This window comes from Carettochelys insculpta, chromosome 2, assembly GCF_033958435.1.
Source record: "Carettochelys insculpta isolate YL-2023 chromosome 2, ASM3395843v1, whole genome shotgun sequence".
Taxonomy (NCBI): domain Eukaryota; kingdom Metazoa; phylum Chordata; order Testudines; family Carettochelyidae; genus Carettochelys; species Carettochelys insculpta.
This window is the reverse complement of record NC_134138.1, coordinates 119,679,256-119,703,506: the sequence shown is the minus strand read 5'-3', so window position 1 is coordinate 119,703,506 and position 24,251 is coordinate 119,679,256. Positions and strand designations below refer to the sequence as shown.

The following is a 24,251-nucleotide window of genomic DNA, read 5'->3' as shown; positions in this document are numbered from 1 at the left end:
AGTTATACATACACCCATTCACAAGTCAAGTCTCATAAGCTTGGGAGTGGGTTGGCATGACACCTTCATTTCATAAGCCCAGGGGGGAGGGATAGCTCAGTGGTTTGCACATTAGCCTGCTAAACCCGGGGTTGCAAGCTCAATCCTTGAGGAAGCCCTTTAGGGATTGGGGCAATTAGATGTCAGGGATGGTGCTTAGCCTTGTCAAGAGGGCAGGGGACTCAACAAAATGATCTCCAAAGGTCCCTTCCAGCTCTAGGAGATGTGTATCTCCACTTAATTCTTCAACAAAACACCAGAAATGTAGCACTTTGAAGATTAACAAAATGATTTATTCAGTGATGAACTTTCATGGGACAGACCCACTTAAAGCTCATCACTTTGTTAATCTTTAGAGTGCTACATTTCTGCTGTTTTTGAGTACAGACTGACATAGCTACCTCTTTGTTACCTTCATCTCCATGAGCTACAAGATTGTTGTAACCAAGACGGGTTCCACAGGATAGCATAGTTTTGCTAACTGTACTTGTATACCTAGGATTTGTTGTGTGTCAGTTGAACCACAATAGTACTTTGACTGGATGCAGAGGGACTGCATGGCGCTTACAGTCAATGTTGGGTGTGATCAGAGTGCACTTGCTTTACATGCATGTTACTCTATTAATACTGGTAGGAAAAAACATTATGTGGATGGAAACCAGTGGAATCTAGAAACCCTGTATATGGCTGCTGGTGAGCAAAATGACTTGCACACCACACACAGAACCCTGATGGGCCACATGTGGCCTATGGAATATAGGTGGCCCACCACTGGGAGAGGAGCAAAACTGAAATTTACTATATTCAAAGCACTGTCAAAATCACAAAAGTAAAAAATAGCAGAAATAGGAACAATTTTTCCTTCCTCTTTAATCCAGTTCTCAAATTTTCTCATCATATGGACCGTTTGCTAAAAGAGAGATTGTAAGTAATGTTTATAGCCATGTCAGTCCCAGGGTATTAAGGAGATAAGGTGGGTGACATATGTAATCTCTCTCTTTGATTAATTTTTAGGGTTGTGAGAAACCAGGTTTTGAATTCCACAGAGCTCTTCTTCAGGTCTAGGAAAGATATTCAGAGTGTGATCGCTAAATATAACCTTAAACAGACAGAATAGGAGCTGACTACTTACACCAGTAGTTCTCAAACTATGGTTCAATCAGCACACGTCTGTAGCTCATTGACATCATCCAGGCCACACAGTTATGTGAGCTGCATACATACAACATATATAACACAGCTGCATATGCACCTCGCAATGGTAAAGGTTTGGAAAACAACTGATTTTATGCTAAATAAGAGGACCATTTACAAATTAACGGCTTGTTAATACCCCTGTAGTCATAGGCAAAAAATGAGGGTTAGGTGGTTACAGTGCTATAATAAACCATAATCTAATATCTTAAGTAAGATCATGATTTTCAGTGTTGGCCAAAGTTATGAATTTAAGATTCCAGCCTGATCTTTTGAAAGTGTTGTACTGTATGCTTCCTTTGAGGATGAAGATTGATAGATCAGATACAGCTATTCATAAACCATTCATGCTGTAGCAAGAATTGAAGAGGAGCAGGGAGCAATATTTGTAGATCAGAAGGAATTACTCATGCAACAAACCACAGGTGTGCAAAGTGGGGGGGGGGATTAAATTTCATAATGGGGGTACAACCTTTCTATAGATCATATTTCAGAAATTGATACTCGTCATTTCTTTCAGGTACTGTAATTATAGTTGTTCCTTTGCATTACCTAGAGATTCTCAGGAAAAAAAATAATCAAGACGTATCATTCCTTTAAGATCACATACATGCAAAACAACAGGTGCCCAGGCCCCTCCACCGACCAGTGTCACCCTTTGCACAGCACAAGGCTCCTTGCCTGGAATCAATAAGCCTAGTCTACCGAATCAGCTTATTGCATAGGGACACCTTCAGGCCAGTGCAATGGTTTTTAATGCACATCAAAGGTGCTAACTGCCACAGGTACAACAGGGCAGCTCCGCCCAGGTTTATGCGTGCCCACGACTCCTATCCCAGCGCCTTGGCTCATGGGGGAGGACGCCGCCAGTTGCTCCTCTCCTCTTCCATTGTGGCTGGGCCTATGCACGGCGGTGCTCAAACTTTAATTGCTAACGGGGCTGGCCCCGCTCTGCCCGCCCGGGGAATGGAACCTCCCAGGCTCTGCGCCAGCGCCGCGCGGCCCAGCAGCCCTCACGCCTTCGCGCGTGCCGGCCGCCGCCCTCGCACCCCGCGCCTGGCGGAAGCCCCGCCCCCTGCTCCGCCTCGCGCCGCCGCGGGGAGCCGCTCAGCTGATCCGGGCGGACGCTACACCGCAGCGGCCGCGTCTGGCGCCGGCCTGGGGACCTGCCGCGGCGTCTCGCGCTCTCAGCGCCCCCAGCTCGAGTCCTTTCACCGCCCCCGCCCTCTCCGCGCGCGCGCCCCGGGTCTGTAACTGTCGCCCGCGGTGCTGCCCGTCTTTCCCCGCCCCCCTTCGCTGCGCGGTGCCCGGGCCTGCCCGCCGCAGCCAGTCCGCGCACTGCCGCCGCCGCCGCAGCCGCAGCAGCAGGAGGTGGCGGAGGCCGGGATGTCCGGGCAGCAGCAGCAGCAGCTTCCGTTGACGGCGGCTCCGCAGGCCCCGGCCATCGCCGCCCCCGCCGCTAGCGCCGGCCCCGCTCCGGCCTCGGCCCCGGCGGCGGCGCTGCTGCTCCACCCGCCGCCTCCCCCGCCGCCGGCCACCGCGGCCCCGCCGCCTCCCCCGCCTCCGCCCGCCGCTGGGCCCCAGCCCGCCATGGGCCTGCCGGCGGGGAGCAGCACCCCGGCCGCCTTCCCGCACGGGGACCCGGCCCTCAACGAGCAGGAGAAGGAGCTGAAGCGGCGGCTGAAGCGGCTCTACCCGGCCGTGGACGAGCAGGAGACGCCGCTGCCCCGCTCCTGGAGCCCGAAGGACAAATTCAGCTACATCGGCCTCTCGCAGAACAACCTGCGGGTGCACTACAAAGGTGAGAGCCCGGCCTGGAGCCAGAGCCAGGGCCCGGCCCGGCCCGGCCCCACCGAGGGGGGCGCCCCTCTCCGGCCTCCCGCTGGCTCGCCCCTCCCCCCCCCCCGGGTCTGGACCCAGTTCCCTCTCCTCCCCATGGAGATGGGAGCCAGGCCATGGCCCTATATATAGACACACGCTCTACGGGCGGGGGCATGTTTACACGAAGTCCCCTGGGGACCCCTTGCCCAGTTCCCTGAGCTCCTGGCATCTCACCTCGGTGCCCCTTCTCCATAAATCCGCTCCCCTGGCGGGTCCCGTCCTTACCTGGAAATCCCTCTTGGAAAGGACAGCAGCCTGATTTTTGGCGGGGGGGGGGGGAGGAGGAGAAAGAAAGAGACATAACAGGAAATAACTTTCTGGAGTCTCATGAAGGGTTTACATGATTGGGGTGATGATCCGGATTCCCCTCCCCACCCCACCTCCAGTATGGCAGAGGAGGAGGAGGAGGAAGACTCAGGGATCTTCTTTTCCTTGCCCAGTCTTAATTTTGGGCTGGTGGGCTATAAAGTCTGGTCTGGTTATGGTCTGAAGAAGTGGGTCAGTGCCACGAAAGCTACCCCCTAATAAATTATTTTGTTAGCCTTTAAAGTACTACTGGACTGCCTTTTTGTTTTTATGAAGTAATAGACTTGCTCAGCTTGTCAATTCTGCTATCAGACAAGAGTTTGAGGGTGTGCGACAGCATAAAGCGGAATTGGCATGGTGTCACATCTAGCTACAGAAATAGGCTTTTTGTGTACAAAGGGAGAGAACAAGGACTATGGGCAGTTATAAGATCAGTCAATGTAAAACTACTAAACACGGAAATGGAAGGGAGTGGACGCCACAGAGAAAACACATCTTGCTTTGTAGGAAATAAAGCATTTATGAAACAATAGAATCAAAAATTGTCTGTAGTAATAATCTTTCTGTAAGTATTATACATAATGTAGCATGGTGGTGTAAAAAATGTTTAATTTGAAATGTAGGAGAAAACTAATCTCTTACCTGGTACTCAGGTTTCTCACAGATCACTTTACAATATTGTAAGGTTTTTTATTTCAAAAGAAAAGATATACAGATTATATGCACACTCATAGATAGGCCAGTAATGACAATAAGGTACTCTAACTGGTGGTTGTTATGAAAAATGTTCTAAAAGCTAGAAACATGAGTTCATCCTGATTTGAAAAAGAAATACATTCGGCATTCTAGGCTTAAGTCCTACGCAGAAGTGCTCCATATTCAAAACAGCTTCTGGACTGGCAATGAAGGGAGGTCAGATTACTGTTAAAATGAGGGGTGGGGGTTATAGGAATAACCCCACAATCTTGTGGGTACTCTTTCTGTAAGTTGAGGTGAAGTTCAAGTGAATTATTAGGAAACGTTATCGTTGAATTAAACTGGAGGAAAATGGCAACACAAAACATACAAATCATGATCTGGCTGTCAAGGAAGGTGAGGGGTATTTTGTAAAATAACTTAAAAGGCAAACTTTAATCTTATTAAATACAAAATATTCATTTTAAGTATCACAGTTTTATGGAATCTTACAGAAGTCAATAAATTCAAAATTGATAAGCATTATTGTAAGCTTTTTTTGTTGTGTTTTGTTTGGAAGAGAACAAGAATAATTTAGTATTAATATCTTTGAATTTTTTGGTTTTTGGTTTGATTTATATAACTTCAATATTAGTAGTATTTTTTATATACTGGGGCCTGAATTGTGTATACGCTTCTTATGGCCAGAGTGTATCTTTATGGTTGTCAGGACTCTCCACTTCTATTTTTGTTATTTACTGTGTGTTTTTTACATAATAGTTTATAAACAGATATAGAATCTGCTTGTCCTTTTTAGTGTGGAAAATATAGTCATTTTTGCCCTATTCCTCATCCCTCCCACCAGGATATTACCATGTATTTTTGAAATGTGGGTGTCTACATGGTGACAACTGGGCACTTGGAAACCGTAGAGGTAGTTGCCATTAAGGCCGTAAAATGCCATTTAATTAACCAGTTAAAAGTTAAGTTTATTGGTTAACTAGTTAAAGGAGGGGAGCAGGGAGGCTACGCCAGAGTGGTCCCCCTGCTGTGGACCCCATCTGCGTTTGCTGCACTGGAGCACCACTACCCCCAGCACTTCCAGGCTGGGCCTGCTGCAGATGTGGGCTGCTCCAGCCATGCTGGAGCGACCTCCCCAGCCATGGTAGAACATGAGCTGCCGAAGCAACCTTCTAGGTGTGATGGGCAGGAGGCTGCTCCAGCCCCCACTGATTAACCATAACCAGTTAAACATTAATATTTCTAGTTGCCATAATAGTACATTGACTAAATTGTGACTACAATTATTGTTAGTTTAATCTTAACTGACAAGAGTGCAAGAGTGAATAGACCACTAGGGGGGGTCACTTGACTAGTGCAAGGGAAAATGGATCAGAAGTGGAGTGGGTGAGGGGAAACTATACATACAGCCTCTTTGCTCCTCCCCTTAACAGGAAATGTGCTACGTGGTTAAAGCAGTGAAGGGCTCCTTGAAAACTGCATGTGCTTCCCTTCATTTTCCATTGTCACGTTCAATTTTGTCCTGGTCTATACTAGGAATTTACATTGGTATAGCTGTGCCATTGTAGTGTTTTAAGTGTGCACAAGTCCACAGACGGTAATTGGAGTAGCTTTTCCACAGGTAGCAGCCAAAGCTTGCATCTTTGCTTTTGCAACTTTTGACTAAGTTACAAGTGGCACCGACAAATGCCCTTACTTCTACATATCAACCCATGAGGGGAGACTAAAAGAAAATAAATGAGCAAAAAATCATTTAAAGACAAAGCTAAAAAAGACAAAACAAAAATAAAATGGAAAAGGACTGGATGGAAAATGGATGATGGAAATAAGAAAAAATGGTACAGCTATGTTCTTACATTGTATAGTGTTTGTCAACCTTTTTATGAAGTACCCCTTTATTTAAAAAAGATCATAAGATACCCCAGTACCTACAAGTTTCAGACATAATTTTTTTTCCTACCATTACAACACTTTTTGAACAACTTAATTGTATCTGGTTTGTTGGAAGAAATTACCTAGAGGCAATAAACTTGCCATCCTACTTATGAATGTGCAAAAAGGATTAAAAAAAACATAAAATAAGTCAAATTTTAATTCATAAAAAAAGTTGAGAAACAGAGTTAATGTACTCTCTGCAAGAGCTCTGCATACCCCAAGGGGTACACACACCCTGTTTGAGAACCACTGGTATAGAATGTCACCCAGTGCAAAACAGTTTCAGATGGGGCTCCAATTAAAGACAGTATTCAGACTCTCTAATCTTGGAAGGTATTGTCATAGGCAATAGATCTTCAGTCATCTAAGCAGTAGAGTCAGAACAGGAGATTGTGGTTTGTTTATTGTAAAGCTCTTGATTTGTACATTTGTGTTGGGAAGAGATTTGGGCAATCCTTGATTGGTCTGCTTGAAAAATAGATTCAGTCAAGAAACATGGAAGACCAAAAAAAAAACCAATCAAACAAAACAAAAAAAAATGAACTCCCAAACAAACAAAACCTATCCTCCTTTTTCCTGTTTTTGTACCTTAAATATACTTATTTAAGCCTCCCCTCTTGTGCCCCTGCAGCATTCTCATAGAATCAACTTTTCTGCAGGCATTTGTTTCCTGTCTGTGACTGGCACTATTTTGGTAACATTTTTCCCCTCAAACATCTTCCCTTTTCTTTTTCATTTCCACCTGTTTCTCACACTTTTGTTTCCCATCCTGTTTAAAGTCCCAAGACATCTTGCTTCTCTCATGGGAGGTTTTCTTTGTGACATACTGGGGAGAAAGAAAAGGGGAGAGAAGCGAGTTAAGGGTAGGAAAATCTTGCCACTGATAGGTATCTGAGAAAAATTTAGAGGTCAATGTGTCGTTTGCAGACTACATTTTGTCTTCCCAGATATTAGTGTGCAGTATCATAAAATCCTAATATGCTTACAAAAAATAATTGTGAAAAGCCACTTCTCAGTTTGTAGTCTGTCAATTTTTTTTCAGATTGTTTAAACATAGTCATATTTGAAGCTTTTGCTTTCTCTGGTTTGCGAGAGAAAGGAAATCCGTATCTCTGTTGAAACTTGAGATTTTGTAATTTTCCTCCACACCAACAGAGAGTCAATACAGAGTTTCAGGTAGACAGAATGTTGTCTTCCACTTTTGCAAATTGTGCTGCTTTATTCTGGGTGAATAGCATTTGCTGCATCATTGTCTTTTTGTAAGCCTACTATAGAGCACTTGAACTAACCAAAGCTGTCACAAAAGATGGTACTGGTTACCAGGTCAAAGTGCAAGAGGAAGGACTACAGGCTAATAGCACTAAGCAGCCTTTATCATAACTATACTTTCTCAGAGACAAACAGAAATCAAGGATGACTGCCAGAACTGTACATTATCCCTCTGAAGTGTACATTCATAAAAATGGTGAAGATTTGTGTGAGGAGCATCTAGCTGTTACAACATCACCTACAAAAACCAGCATAATTTCTTCCAAGAACTTCTGAGTCATTGTTATATTTTAGAAATTCTGATTCTTAATTCTGTAGTTTTCTTTATTCCATTGTTTATAATTCTACATTTAGATATATATGCATTTTTTTCCTGTGGGCATCAGTAATATTTTTTCTATGTTTCTTACATGTCACAAAGTAAGTGTAAAAAAAGGAATCGGGTAAAACTGAGTAGCTCTGGAACACCACAAACTATATATAGATTGACTAGAACTGTCCTAGTACTGTTTACTGTGATTTAGACTTTTCTTGGTGTAGCTTCATAAATGAGAAAGGTAAAACTATTTTAGAAGAACTTATTTCTTTCAACTTTGCTAATACACCTTTCACTGTCATCGAATAATCCTTAGCTAAAGGTGAGAACGTTACTTAAACACAGATGTACATTTATATAGGATAGAGGCCATGACAAAATGAAATTACTATGAAAATACAATTGCTGAATTATCAATTTAAATATTTTAAACACGTTTCCATTTCATTCACAATAAAATGTGAAATGAAAATATTCCAGTGATCTTCATAACATGTTAACGTTTATTGAAACTGTTAATGTTTTCTAATGCAATGTATGTGATCATAAGCCCAGAAATGGTGCGGGGTTTAACTGCAATGATAGTCATACAGAGACTTAAATAAACAGAACAAACTATAAGCAGTACAGTTTTTAAAGCAAACCATACTAGGATTACTGATGTTTTGTTTTGAGTTTTTTAATTTACTGTTTCCTAGAAACAGAGCTCATTTAGGCCACCTTTGTTGTGATTGCCCAACAAAATGGGCAAAAATGATATTTGAATGAACAGTCATAGGTAGGATTTTTTTTCAGGGAGGCTTTGGCTGATAGACCTTAACCACACCTTTGTTGGCAGCCCAGTGTTTTTCTTTCCGTGTAAAGACAAGTCCTCTCTGAATTGCATGTAATGCCGAGTTAAAAAACTTCTAGACGTTCAGTGCATCCAGTTGTATTCCATATTCCCCTAATAAACAAAAGGGAAGGATCTGTTTGTGGTAATAATTCTGTACAGCTTTACCAGGAACATTTTGAAGTACTACCAAACCAACAACGTATGCAAGTGTCCAAAGTACTCTCTTTTGATTGCCACTGTAAAACACACAATGTTGGGATCTACTTTCCCCGTTTAAAACCAAGTGTTATCTGTGAAGAAATTGAAGAAAGACCATATTCAACAGACCATTTTGTGGTCTCATTAAAAGCTTTCCCCATGGACCCACCAAGATTAGTTTAGTTGTTTTTTCTCTCAGCTGGCTCACAGTTGTCTGCCAAAACTATCAAAAATCAGATTTTGGAACTGTATTTACATAAGCTGTATTTAAAGACTGTAAGGTCATGCATACCTTTGTCCAGATGGGTACTCCCATTGTCTTACGTAGGAGTACTTTACCTAGGCTACCTCTACACTACAGAGTTTAGAAGACAAAACTCGTGAAACACCTACACACACAATGAATTTTGTCAGCAAACTCTGAACAAAAAAGCTGTGTAGATGCTCTGGGGGACCGCTTTGTCTACAGAGTAGACACTTGTATGTGTAGATGCGATCCGTCTACAGAAGTTCAGGAACTTCTGTAGACAGATGCTTCTAGTCCCTGTTTTAAATAGGACAGCCTGAAAGTTCATGCGTTGTTCATAAGATTCAGGGAGGCCTCTTGAAGCTTTTAGTTGCTTAATAGGCCCAAGGACTTCTCTGTAGCCAAGAATGGCAACCTAATTTATGGCTTCTAAACAATGAACTGTTGGCACTTAAGAACAAACCAAAAACTTATTCTAGAATATCTAGAGCTGTAGATTTGCTTATCACTGTGATTGAATTAGCCTAGGGTAGTTATTACTTACCAGTCTTTAGAAATACAATAAGTGCATTCAGTCTTGTAATTTGAGTACATGGCAAGACCATGACTTGATTGCAGAAAGTAAATAAAAGGCTATCATATATGCTTCAGTTAAAAAAAAATAAATAAAGGGGAGAGAGACCAAAACAGTTCTAGATTAAAAAAAAAAGATGTGGGTTACTAAAGGTGGTACACAATCAACTAGAAAATTAAAACAGTTGTTCAAGGCCAAAAACATGGAGATTGGGACTTCTTGTAATACATTTGTTGTTTTGTAACAAAAATAGTAGGGCCTGTATTTACTTATTAAAACAAAAAAGCAGTAAAGTAGCACTTTAACTAAATAATTTATTAGGTGAGCTTTCATGGGACAGGCCCACTTGTTCAGACCATAGCCATACCAGAACAGACTCAATATTTAAGGCATAGAGAACCAAAAATAATAATCAAGGTGGGCAAATCAGAGAGCTGGGGAGGGAGGGGAGTGTCAAGAATTAGATTTAGCCAAGTATGCAGAAGAGCCCCTATAGTGTCCCAGAAAATTTGCATCCTGGTTCAAACCATGTGTTAATGTGTCAAATTTGAATATGAAAGAGAGTTCAGCAGTCTCTCTTTCCAAAGCAGTGTGAAAATTCTTCTTCAATAAGACACAGACTCTTAAGTCATTAACAGAATGGCCCACTCCATTAAAATGTAGACTGACTGGTTTGTGGATCAGGACTGTTTGATGTCTGTTTTGTGCCCATTAACTCTTTGAGAAAGTTTGAAGTCTGTCCAATACACAAAGCATCTGGGCATTGTTGGCACATGATGGCATATATGATGTTAGATGAGGAACATGAGAACGTGCCTGTGATTCCATGAATAACCTGGTTAGGTCCAGTGATGGTATCTCCAGAATAGATATGTGGACAAAGCTGGCAGTGGGCTTTGTAGCAAGGAAAAGTCCCAGGACTGGTATTCCTGTGGTATAGACTGGGGTTGTTGGTGAGAATCCTCATAAGGCTGGGAGGTTGTCTGTAGGAGAGAACAGGCCTTTCACCTAGGGCCTACTGGAGTGTGGCATCCTGATTAAGGTTAGGTTGTAGGTGTTTAATAATGCATTGCAGTGGTTTGAGTTGGGGGCTGTAGGTAATGACCAGTGGTGTTCTGTTCTTGGCTTTTTTGGGCCTATCTTGGAACAGCTGGTCTCTGGGTATTTGTCTGGCCATGTTGGTTTGTTTTTTATTTCTCCCAGTGGGTAATTCAAGTTTATGAATATATGGCAAAGATCTTGTAGTTTTTGGTCTCTGTCAGTAGGATCAGAGCAAATGCGCCTGTACCTAACGGCTTGACTGTAAACAATGGATCTAGTCATGCGTGTAGGTAAGTATAGTGATCAGTGGGTTTCTGGTAAAGTGTGGGACCAATTAGGCCATCCTTGATTTGTACTGTAGTGTCCAGGAAATGTATCCCTCGCATGGAGTTATCGAGGCGTAAGTTGATGGTGGGGTGCAGATTGCTCAAGTCCCTGTGGAATTCTTTTAGAGACTCTATACCATGGGTTCAAATCATAAAGATGTCCTCAGTGTATCTTAAGTGGAGGAGGGATAATAGGGGACGGGAGCTGAGGAATCGTTGTTCCAGGTCCGCCATAAATATATTAGCATGTTGTGGGGCCATGCGGGTACCCATAGCAGTTCCACTAATCTGGAGGTATAAATTGTCCCCAAATCGGAAATAATTGTGGGTGAGAACAAAGCTACAGAGGTCAGACATCAGATTGGCTGTGGTGATATCGGGGATGGTATTCCTGATGGCTAGTAATCCATCTTCATGTGGAATATTAGTGTACAGAGCCTCTACATCCATGGTGGCAAGGATGGTGTTGTCAGGAACTTTTCCCATGTTTTCTATTTAGTGTCAGACCTTGTGGTTAATGCATTGTTGAAATTAAAGAAATTAGGAACATGAAAATAAGCCACCTGCTGTGGGTGCTACAAAGTAGCTGACAGTTATATTGTAGACAACAGTAACAAAGTATCTTGCTATTGTTTAAAGAAATAAAAGTATATGAGCAATAGATTAAATAATTGTATCACATTTTTGTTTATAAAAATCACTAAATGTTGGGCAACTGAGAAACCATGTAGTGCTTTCAAGATTTACCAGGTGGACTGTTGTCCCAATCATATGCACATTTTATAGCAAACAGAGATGAAGCTAGTTTTGTAATTATTTGTCTCCAAATATCCGTAAAGCCTTTTGAAAGCAGCAGACAGAGTATACCTCTCAGCATGTTTAGACAAGGGAACAATGGCTAGCATATTCTAGAAGACATTCATAAGAACATAGCTTCATACATTGTTCCATACACACACAGTGAGTCTGATCAGGAATTATTTGTGCTGCAGTAAATTGACTACTCCAGGTAAAGCCTTTTATTTTGAGTGACTGGCTTGTACTTCTCTAGTTTACTTATTTAAAATCTAAAAACATTTAGACGACTGTTTGTTTTGCAGGTCATGGGAAAACTCCAAAGGATGCTGCTTCAGTTCGAGCCACACATCCTATTCCTGCAGCCTGTGGAATATACTATTTTGAAGTTAAAATTGTCAGTAAAGGAAGAGATGGGTAAGCATTAAATATACTTATTTGTTTTTTTTTTTAAATATTTTTCTGCCTGTCTGGAAGAGCTACACTTGGAATATATCTGCATCTCCATACCAGCTTCCATTTAATCAGTCTGCTTCAAAATCAAAAACAGACTATTTGATTAAAATACTTCATAACTATTAGGTGGTTTAGGAGACTGGGAACTGTGCATACAATGAGCTTTTCACCTCTCACCGTTTCAGAGCTAATCTTATTCATTAGTGACCAGAAATTACTATCTGACAAGCTCTATTAGATGAATTAGCGGTCTCAGTTTGTATTCTAATAGCTAAGTGTCGTTATGAAAACCCCCCCACGATAATTAGCATCCTTGTTGGCAGTTTTGGAAGAGGAGTTATGGATTAAATGGCCACAAAGACTGAGTCTGCCCTCTTAGGTGTAGGCCTTTCACCGGGTGGAGAATGGAGGTTGTCAAGCTAACATTTAAGAGCCTTTACAGCTGCCAACCAATACTGTCCTTTATGTGGTGAAATAGAGAAGTTTATTATCTGGGACTGTCAATCCAGCACCTTTTTCAAATACCGTGTTAATTTTAAAAAGTAAATGACATTTGTATATATTAACCTATTTGCCAGTGAACAGTTGTTGAAAACATTTCAAATGTTAAATGTGCTGACTAGGCACCTAGTAATTAAGCAATGACCCTATGGAAAGAACACAAAGTCTGACTGAGGAAGTACAGTTTCTAGTTTCCAGAGACTTGTGGTTTGTGAAACTCCTCGTGTTTCTCTCGTACCTCAGGACTTTTAGGGTACCTTCTTTCATAAAAAGGCATGTGTGACTAGGTAAGAACATAAGAATGGCCATACTGGGTCAGACCAAAGGTCCATCCAGCCCAGCATCCCATCTGCCGACGGTGGCCAATGCCAGGTGCCCCAGAGAAGGAGAACAGAAGACAATGATCAAGTGATTTATCTCCTGCCATCCATCTCCTGCCCTTGTTATGAAGGCTAGGGCACCATACTTTATCCCTGGCTAATAGCCATTTATGGACCTAACCTGCAAAAATTTATCAAGCTCTTTTTTAAACCCTAATAGAGTCCTGGCCTTCACAGCCTCCTCGGGCAAGGAGTTCCACAGGTTGACTGTGCGCTGTGTGAAGAAAAATTTCCTTTTATTAGTTTTGAACCTACTACCCATCAATTTCATTTGGTGTCCCCTAGTTCTTGTATTATGGGAAAAGGTAAATAATTTTTCTATATTCACTTTCTCCACACCATTCATGATTTTATATACCTCTATCATATCGCCCCTCAATCGCCTTTTTTCCAAACTGAAAAGTCCCAGTCTCTCTAGCCTCTCCCCATATGGGACCCTTTCCAAGCCCCTAATCATCTTAGTCGCCCTTTTCTGAACCTTTTCTAATGCCAATATATCTTTTTTGAGGTGAGGAGACCACATCTGCACGCAGTACTCGAGATGTGGGCGTACCATAGTTTTATATAGGGGAAGTATGATATCTTTTGTCTTATTATCGATCCCTTTTTTAATAATTCCTAACATCCTATTTGCCTTACTAACTGCCGCTGCACACTGCGTGGATGTCTTCAGAGAACTATCCGCTATAACTCCAAGATCCCTTTCCTGATCTGTCGTAGCTAAATTTGACCCCATCATGTAGTACGTGTAATTTGGGTTATTTTTTCCAACATGCATTACCTTACACTTACCCACATTAAATTTCATTTGCCATTTTGCTGCCCAATCACTCAGTTTGCTGAGATCTTTTTGTAGTTCTTCACAATCCCTTTTGCTTTTGACTGTCCTGAACAACTTGGTGTCATCTGCAAACTTTGCCACCTCACTGCTTACCTCATTTTCTAGATCATTGATGAACAAGTTGAACAGGATCGGTCCCAGGACTGACCCCTGGGGAACACCACTAGTTACCCTCCTCCATTGTGAAAATTTACCATTTATTCCCACCCTTTGTTTTCTGTCTTTTAACCAATTCCCGATCCATGAAAGGACCTTTCCTCCTATCCCATGACCACCTAATTTACATAAAAGCCTTTGGTGTGGGACCGTGTCAAAGGCTTTCTGGAAATCTAGGTATATTATGTCCACTGGGTGCCCCTTGTCCGCATGTTTATTAACCCCTTCAAAGAATTCTAATAGATTAGTTAGACACGACTTCCCTCTGCAGAAACCATGCTGACTTTTGCCCAACAATTCGTGCTCTTCTATGTGCCTTGCAATTTTACTCTTTACTAGTGTTTCTACTAATTTGCCTGGTACTGATGTTAAACTTATCGGTCTATAATTGCCAGGATCTCCTCTAGAGCCTTTTTTAAATATTGGCGTTATATTGGCCGTCTTCCAGTCATTTGGTACCAAAGTGGATTTAAAGGATAGGTTACAAACCACTGTTAATAACGCCGCAATTTCACATTTGAGTTCTTTCAGAACCCTTGGGTGAATGCCGTCTGGTCCTGGAGACTTGTTACTATTCAGCTTATCAATTAATTCCAAAACCTCCTCTAATGTCACTTCAATCTGAGTGAGTTCCTCAGATTTGTCACCTAAAAAGGCTGGCTCAGATTTAGGAACCTCTGTAACATCTTCAGCCGTGAAGACTGAAGCAAAGAAATCATTTAATCGCTCCGCAATGGCACTGTCTTCCTTGATCGCTCCTTTTATATCTTTATCATCCAAGGGCCCCACTGCTTTTTTAGCAGGCTTCCTGCTTCTAATGTATTCAAAAAACATTTTACTATCGTTTTTTGAATTTTTGGCTAGCTGTTCCTCAAACTCTTTTTTGGCTTTTCTTACTACATTATGACACTTAATTTGGGAGTGTTTATGTTCCTTTCTATTTTCCTCACTAGGATTTGACTTCCACTTTTTAAAAGCTGCCCTTTTCTCTCTCACTGCCTTTTTAACATGGCTGTTTAGCCATGGTGGTTCTTTGTTAGGTCCCTTACTGTGTTTTTTTTATTTGGGGTATACATTTAAGTTGGGCCTCTAGTATGGTGTCTTTAAACAGTTTCCATGCAGCTTCCAGGGATTTTAGTTTAATTACTCTACCTTTTAGTTTCTGTTTAACTAGCTTCCTCATTTTAGTGTAATTCCCCTTTTTGAAATTAAATGCCAGAGTGTTTGACCGCTGCGGTGTTCTTCCCAACACAGGAATATTAAAAGTTATTATATTGTGGTCACTATTTCCAAGCGGTCCAGTAACAGTTACCTCTTGGACCAGATCCTGCGTTCCAGTCAAGACTAGATCGAGAATCGACTCTCTCCTTGTGGGTTCCTGTACTAGCTGCTCCAAGAAGCAGTCATTTAAGGCATCAAGAAATTTAATCTCTGAATCCCGTCCTGAGGTGACATGCACCCAATCAATATGGGGATAATTGAAATCTCCTATTATTACTGTGTTTTTTATTTTGATAGCCTCTCTAATCTCCCTTATCATTTCAGCATCACTATCACTGTCCTGGTTAGGTGGTCGGTAATATATTCCTAATGCCATATTCATATTAGAGGAATGAATTGTTATCCATAATGATTCTATGGAACATTTTGATTCCTTTAGGATTTTTACTTCATTTGATTCTATATTATCCTTCACATATAGTACCACTCCGCCACCCGCACGACCTGTTCTGTCTTTCCGATATAATTTATATCCCGGTATGATAGTGTCCCACTGATTGTCCTCATTCCACCATGTTTCTGAGATGCCTATTATGTCAACTTCCTCCTTTGATATGAGGTACTCCAGTTCACCCATCTTATTAGACAGACTCCTAGCATTAGTGTAAAAGCATGTTAGAAAACTACCACTATTTATATGTCCGCCTTTCACAGACGCGTTGGATTTTTTTATGCACGATTGTTTCACATCTGATCTTGCCCATATATTATTTCCCACGTTCCCTATCTGACTAACTTCTAGGGAATCCCTATCTATGGAGCCTCGTGTAAGAGAAGTCTAGGTAGGACTAAGACAGGTATGGGCTTAGTGAGAAAACTCCCAAGTGCAAATTGATTAAAAAAGTGGGTTGGCAAATATGCCTCGATTATATGGGCGATGTTTCTTTCAGTTTTTGTGGAGGAAGAGTGTGCCAAAAAGCTATAGAATATTATGTTGCTTAAGGGGGATTGCCCACTGTAACATTTTTGTGGTGTTTCTCTGACAAAAGGCAAGTACTCACCATTCTCCAACATGGTTTGGTAACTGTATTGTGATAGCATCTAAAAACCTGAGGAATATTGATGTTTCATTGTTACAGGTATTGTACAAGCACATAACTGACTTTGAGGTGTCCTGAATTTTTTTTACTGTTCTTTTCCTTTATCAAGTTCATGCGGCTTCAGTTAAGATGTCAAGTATAGTGGATTGTAATTTGTCCCATCACTTCACCTTTTTAAGGCACTAGCAAGTCCTGCCTCCCTTTTGAGGTAATGAGTGGAATTCTTTGTCTTCTAGTCAAAGCATTGATTAGGCAGGGACATATCGGGAGGATAGCTTCTTTTCAGAATATGGAGGAAGAGACAAGAAACCAGCTGGGGAAAGGTAGTAGGAGTTTGAGGGGATTCAGATGAGGAAGTTTTGGATAGATGAGTGGCAAGTGTTTAACAGATGATTTATGATATGTCAGTTGACTGCTAGTGCATGAATAAGATTTTGGCATTGAGAATAGCAAGAAAAGAGTGGAGTTTGATTGAGTTTATGTGGAAGAAGCAATGGAGACTGGATATGGAGTGGGGTAGGATAAAAGTGGTTTATAAATCAAGCCTGGGAGACAGAAAGGATAAATAGTTGTCAGTGGAGGTAAAGAAGGTGAGGAAGAGAATATATGTGGCATTGGACTAAATAAATTTGAGATGATGGCTGCACATGAAGGTGCTCTAAAGTTTACCCTTGGAAGCTTAGAGTTCTGTAAGACAACTTTTTGGACAGTCTTAATGTGAAGGTCTCTGTAGTTTACCTAAACTCCTCTGAAAGTTCAGCCATCCCACCTGGCTTCTCAAGTGACTGTCTTGGTGTATGTCTACATTGCAAGATCCATACTGGTGCAAATGGGTTGTTTCAGGTATGGCACTTTGCTGTAGATGCTATTATGACCAGGTCAGCTACAGAGTAGGTAAAAGACCTGCTAATTAGAGATGGAGCGTTGCAGGATGACTAGGAGCAGCTGGCAGAGAGCTAGCCTGGCAAATTGGGGCCATCTGATTCCACTTCAGGCTCGCTGGAGGTCTGCTAGAAGCCTTTAAAAGCTTCTCCAGTTGCGGGGGGGCGGACGAGGGAGAAGAGGATGAGAGACCAAGAGTTAGGCTGCATCTCCACTACGAGATAAATTTGAATTTAAGGCAGTTAGCTCAACATTACTATGTGACTGTCTTCACTGTAAATACAATTAGCTGGATTTAGGGAGCACTAATATCAATATTACAATATTGCCGCTACCCGACAGGTATAACTTCAAGCCTCAATTCAAAAGTTCAATTAAAGGCCAGTGTGGAAGTGCCATGTCTTAAAATCAAATTTATTAGCCTCCAGAGGTGTCCCATATATAACCCACAGTGCCCTACAGGGCTGTGCTCTGGCCCCTGCTCTCCAGGTGCGTGGTAATTGGGTAACAGGAAGACAGTGAATTTCAAAGCAGGAGCAACAAGCCTGTGGCTGTGGGCTCATGTTTGTGTTGGAGCCTGAGAAATGTCTCTCTCTTTGCTGTTAGCACATCTATCCATTACAGATAGCCCCTGCAGGGAGTTTGTGGTTTTGTCTCTGCACTTGATATTTTCTTCTGCGCTGCCAGGTGCCAGCTGCTGCCCCATGTGGCAGCAAGAGGCTGTTGTGGGGGTCATGCTTGCATAAGACTCCAAGAACCTTCTTCAGTGGTTTACATTTGTGCATGAACCCCCTTTCTTTCCCCACAGGCGCCACGCAGTCATCTTTCCTGAACTCAGACACATCACGTGGGTAGTCCCCAACCCAGTAAAAGGACATGCCTGCTGTTTGGTGCTGACCATGCTGCCAGGCAGCACCATGTCCTGGCTTGTGCGCATCTAGAGCTCCAAGGGTGGGGGAGGAAGTTTTGGGGGCTTGCAGCCACCCAGGGGAAGTCTCCCCTGGTGGCTAAGATAAGCGGTGGTGACACTTCAACTGCCCCCCCCCCGAGCCCCCTCACAGCCCTACCATGGGACCAGTGGTGCTTGCAGCCAACAGTGGGAAGTCCCCCCTGGCAGCTAAGAGAGTTGGGAGGACCCCTTCAACTGGCCCCCCCCCCAACCATATTTTCAATGGCTTTATGATGCTGGAATAAGTCTCCCCTGGCAGAAAACAATGTCAGGTGCTAGCTGGTGGCAAGGGGAATTGTCCCCATAGCTGTTAAGGTATCAGGGGTTTTCTGCTGCCCTGGGAGAAGCTTTCCTGTGAACCCCCACAACGCCCCTATCAAGTACCTCCCCACCAACGATCCCCGTGTTCACAGTGTCTGTGTAGCAGGAGGGAAACCAAAGGTCTTCTTTCCTACACTTTTCTATCCTCTTTCTTCTAACTTTGAGAGTCTTTTCCTTGTGTTATTTACGGGGATCAGATCTTGTCAGGTGAGGGGGACCAGTTGAGAACATAGCCATTGCACAGAAGCCTTACAGTGCACTGGAAAGCCAAAGACACTCCCCTCAGCAGCTCCCTTTTTTGAAAAACTTTCCTATCTTCTCTTTCTTCAAGCTTTTTGGGGTCCCTGAATTATTTTCAGATTAGATGCAATCATGGGGAGGGGGAGTGCTCAGTGGATGGCCAGTTGAGAATTCAGCTACAGAAGACAGACATTTCTGTAAGCTTTTTTGCCATCTCTGTGGATTTCCTACTTTTCCTTCCTTCCAACAGGAAAAATGGACACTTCCTCAGCACGGGAGGGGAATGAGAAAAATACAACGTGGGATGATAATGTCAAAGACCAACAAGTATACAAGAATGGTACAGGGATGAGGGAACTGTGAGATAGATTCCCACAATGCACTGCTGCAACAGTCAGTGTTTGCCAATTGAGTGTGACAGCAATAAGTTGATTTAGCTAGGAAGCCGTGGGGAGGTTAGGATGGTCAAATTCAAACTTATGAATTCCAGAATTACAAAATTGATATTAATAAATTTGAATTTATCATGTAGCGTAGATGCAGCCTTAGTGACATACAAAGTACAAACAGTTGTAAAGTGGACAGCAGGGGAAGGAGTCCCAGAAAAGGAGTGGATCGGCTCCCTATCCCCAAAACCAACTGCGAGGTCAAATCTCTGGGAAAGGGGGAAGGCTGCTTGCTCAAACACTAGCCAGGAAAAGAACACAGAGAATCCCTATTAACAGGCCGTCTCCTAAAAGATGTCTGTCTGATTCATGTGCTTCTCTGCACCCATCAGCATTCCCCAAGCCCTTACTTTAAATACTGCTCTCTGACCTTTTTAAATGTTAGTTCCAGCTGTCTGGTTCCATTTTGGTTTATGTGGAGTCCATCCTTCCTGTATAGGCTCCCTCTTTCCCAAGTTCCTAAGGAATTTATAGCGAGCTAGCCACGTTATTCTGAAAATACTGTTCAAGCCAATTAACCATTGTCAACTGTCCAAATAGCCACATGTGATTAGTGGCCAGTGTTCTGGATACCGCACGTCTAAGGCATAATGATATCAACTCAGAGACTCCACAAATGGGTGTTGAACTGTATTAAGCATTGCTATCATGTTTGCAGCTTGTTATCACTGTCTGGAGTTCTCATGCGTGCCATGGTTTTCCTCTTGTCACCTTCCTCAAGATGTTCCTAAGTTAGAAATATTCAGGGCAGCAACATGGGCATCCGCATGAACACTGTGATTACTGGAGACTATGCTTCCGATACTATCTTTGACCACAGTATTATCATCCGTAACCAACTTGACCCCAAAGCTCCAACTTTCCTATAGGGAGTACTGCTGCACAGTTGCCTTGTTCAATAAAGATGGTTCTTTGGGATGTATGTCCCTGTAGATGCTGCACAGCCCTCCCTCAAGTTTACTTCAAAGGTCTTAATAGGGTCTTTGCAGCAGAGAAGGTCTACTCATGCTGTGCTAGTTAGCCTTGAGGCAGAGCGTGAAGTGGGAAAGAGTGCATGTGCAAGCCAGGCTTTGCTACTAAAGATATCTGAACAGAAGTCTAGGAGTGTAGACACAGCACCTGGGGGGGAGACAGCTTGAAGAACCATCATTATTGCACCAAGTGAGTAACTCTTTCCATATTATAGCCTCAGGTCCCACCTCATTTTCACTGGACATCTAACGTGGCAAATGCCAATCACCAACTCTGTCTAGTTGTCTCAATATACAGGAAACATAGGAAGGATGCAAGTGATAACCTTAGCTTAGCCAGGAGACACTCAAAAGAGAGTCCTACAAAAAGTGGAAATCAGGAGAAATTACAAAGGATAAATATAAACATAAGTACAAAGAAAGAGAACTAGAAAGGCCAAAGCACAGAACAAGCTTGAACTAGCTAGGCTCATAAAGGGTAACAAATACATTAGAAGCACGAAGACCCAGGACATAGTAAACCCATTCGTCAGTGTTGGAGGAAAGACGTACCTGGAAATGGCAGAAGTGCTGATTTTTGTTTTTATCAAAAAGGTTGTCCCTTTCCATACTTCCCATCTTCCATCTTAATTGGGATAGTTTGCTCTCTGCCAATTCTGGGACTGTTTTTTCCCTTTAGACTTGCTTTCCAGGGGTAGTACCAGCAAATGCTGACTTTCGAAAGTCTGCCATGTATTCAACCCACTGCAGTTGATCCTCCGGAGTTCATTTTTGCTACATCTGTGATGATGCAGCAAAATCGATCTCTCTGGGCTCAGCTGTTGACCCTGGTACTCCAAGCTATTGCGAGTCCCAAAAGCTCCTATCTACACCAGGGAACAAAGTAAATCCTGATACATTGATCCTAGCTACGTTATTGGCATATCTAGAATTGTGTATCTGGGATTGACTTTGTCCTCTGGTGTAGATAGGCCTCAGACAGCCTTCTGCTTGAAGATTCTCAATCAGTTCCTATTTGACAGAATCAGAACTAGAGCAGCCTCTTCCCTAGTTGTTTTTCTCCAACCTTCTGAAATAAAACTTGCCAGTGCATTCCAACAGCTTGTTCGATAATCTGTGCCCTGCTGTATTATTTTTCCAATGGTTGTCTGAGTAGCTGAGGTCTGCCATTTCCACCAAGTCCTATGCTTGGATGATTTTGTTTGTTTAAAAAGCTTTGTCCACCTCTTCTTCCTGCTTAGGAGGTATATGGTAGACTCCTACCGTGACATCATCCTTTTTTTTTTTTTTTAACTCATTTTAGCTTTACTTAGAGACTTTTAAAAAAATCTATGTACATCTCAGTTTAAATCCAAAATTATAAACCTTTGCTATCCAAGGCAATATCTCTTCCCTTTTTTCTCTGCCTGTTCTTCCTAAGTTGTCGTCCTATCGCAATACTCCAACGACATATTATCCCAATCTGTGATGCCAGCTATGTCATAGTTGTGCTTATTCACTTATTTCTAGTTTTTACTTTTTATTCTCCATAATTTTGTTATACATCTTAGCTACTAATTTGATTGCCCTTCTGTGTTATCTCTCCCTTATTCCTGTTATAATGGTTGATGCTTACCCCAGATTTTGACCCTTCTCCTTCCAGGCCTCCATGTTTTCATGTACTTGTGGGCTTTTGTCTCCTGCCCTTGTCAAACCTAGTTTAAAATCCTCATAATTAGATTAGCTAGGCTGTATCCATCGATGCTCTTCCCCTTGTATAGTTGGAACCTGTTTCCACTCAGCAGTCCTTCTTCCCAGAACAGCATCTCATGACCAAAGAGGCCAGAGCACACCTGACAACACCATTATGCAGCCATGCATTCACCTCCAGAATGCATTTATTTCTGCTTTGGCCTTTACCCTTGACCAGAATTATCAGAGAATACAACCTGCGTCTCCAACTCCTTTACTCTTATTCACAGAGCCCTGTAGTCAGTTCTGATTGTCTCAGGCTCATACTGTACAGTATCCTTAATGCCCACAATGGTGGGTGGCATAGGGTAATAGTCAGAAGGCTGGATGATCTTTCCAAGCCCTCTGTACCATCTTACATACAAACCCCAGTCAGGTAGCACACCTCTCAGGATGTCATGCCAGGCCAACATGTGGGTGTCTCCACCCCTCTTGGAACAGAGTCACAAACCACCATTACCCTGTGTTTCCTCTTGGGAGCAGTGGACATGATCCTTCCTGCCTTGAGCTTAAGAGCTTCTCTATTACCTAGCTTGTCTACCCCTACTTCAGTTCTCTGCAAAGTCCTATGATATGGTGCCTCTCCTCCTAGCAAGGTGACTCTTGGTGCTAATGCCTTTTCAGACTCCTGAGTTGTTCTGATTTAGAATTTTGTAATTCTACTTTTATATGTTGAGTTAAGTTACCTTTGTATCCACAGATGGCTAATTCTACTAGTCCTGTACCTGTAACATGCCAGTTGACTTTGGGGGGGGGGGTTTGGGGGGGAATACATACTGCGTATTAGTTTCATAGCATTTAAGGCCAGAAGGGACCATTAGATCATCCAGTCCAATGGCTCTCAACCTTTCCAGACTATTTTACCACTTTCAGAAGTCTGATTTATCTTGCATACCCCCCAAGATACACTTCACTTAAAATCTACTTGCTTGCATGAGCAGACATAAAAATATAAATGTCACAGCACACTGTTACTGAAAAATTGCTTGCTTTCTCATTTTTATCATATTAAAATAAATTGGAATATAAATATTGCACTTACATGTCATTGTATAGTACATAACTCAGTGCAAACAAGTGGCTGTATGAAATTTTAGTTTGTGCTCACTTTGGTGCTTCTTATATAGCCTGTTACAAAACTAAGCAAATATCTAGATGAGGTGATATACCCCTGGAAGACCTTTGCATACCCTCTGGAGTACTTGTACCCCTGGTTCACAATAACTGATCTAGTCTAATCTCATAGGTCCAAAGCTACTAGACCTCTATATGAAACCCGGAGTGTCATGGCTCCTTCCCCACTCTAGCAAGATAAATGCAGAAGTGGGGGGCCAGCAAAAGTACCTCCAAAACTTTATCTACCAGGTTTTGGTATAAACTTCCCCCCAAAAATCCTAAAAACCTTAGATTTTGGGGATAAAATTCTCTGCCACCACCCAAGTAATGATAAGGAAGCCAGGGAGAGACTACTTGGGAAATCTCAGCCCCAAAAGTAAAAACCAGGACGCACACACTCCAATACCAAGTTAATAAAAAGAAAAAGAAAGAACTTTTATTATTACAACAATATCCGTGTCGCAAGCCTCATGACTAGATGGAAGAGTCACAAAGTAAAACACACGGGGAGTCTCCACCAGGGGCCTAGAACTTAGTTACAAGGAGAGTAAAAGAACATTTCTAAAAAGTGCACAGACATCAGACCCCACTTCCCAAACCATAAAACAATAAAGCCTAACGGATCTATCTAAACTTTATCCTACTTACAGAAGATTGGAGGGCCTGTTCTTGAAGGGAGATATTCTGTCTCTCTCTCTCCCTCATGGCTGGAAAGAAGAAGCAAAGACAGAGAACAGAAGAGGGAGGAGCCAAAATTCAGTTCTTACCTACATTCCCATAGGCCAACCCCACCTGGCCAAGGAGGTTAACCCTTTTACTCCCAGGCTTCTGGCTAACCCTCATGATCATGACAGAGTTATTAGACGAAAATGTCCTTAGTTCTTAGGGGACCTTACTGTGTGCCATAGGCATATAACATGAATGATAAAGGTGCTAGTGTGGCCCCTGCAATAGCAGGGAATTATTAGGTGAGAGGTGCTCATGTGATCTCAGCTGGTAAACAATATCTTGTTGCCAAGGAAGTAAAAAAAACTCCAAGGTTTCCAGCCATTCTGACCTGGGGGAAAAAACCCTCCTTAGCCTCAGCTCTGGTGAATTATTATGACTCTGTACATGTGAGCATTGCACAAACTGGAAAGATAATTTATCTTAACCCTATAACAGTGGCCTAACTTGTCTTGTGTCTTGTCTGCAGTTGTAGTCACTAATGCTTTACTGGAAGGCAAACCATACTCTTCCTTCTCTCCAGGAGTATACCTTGGTCAGAGGGGAAGACGCTACCTTGAGC

At 42.5% G+C, this 24,251-nt stretch overlaps 1 protein-coding gene across 2 annotated transcripts in view; it reads left to right on the top strand.

Annotated features, from left to right (window-relative positions):
* Window positions 1–2,251: 2,251 nt before the first annotated feature.
* The window catches only part of RANBP9 (RAN binding protein 9), a 73,212-nt gene continuing 51,212 nt past the window's right edge, over window positions 2,252–24,251 (top strand). The window contains exons 1-2 of one of the 2 annotated variants that reach the window (XM_074987615.1): window positions 2,252–3,034; window positions 11,958–12,069. In XM_074987615.1, coding sequence (XP_074843716.1) covers window positions 2,620–3,034; window positions 11,958–12,069 — 527 coding nt within the window. In that variant the 5' untranslated portion in view covers window positions 2,252–2,619. The remainder of the gene's footprint in view (window positions 3,035–11,957; window positions 12,070–24,251) is intronic. The other variant, XM_074987614.1, reaches the window with a different exon arrangement.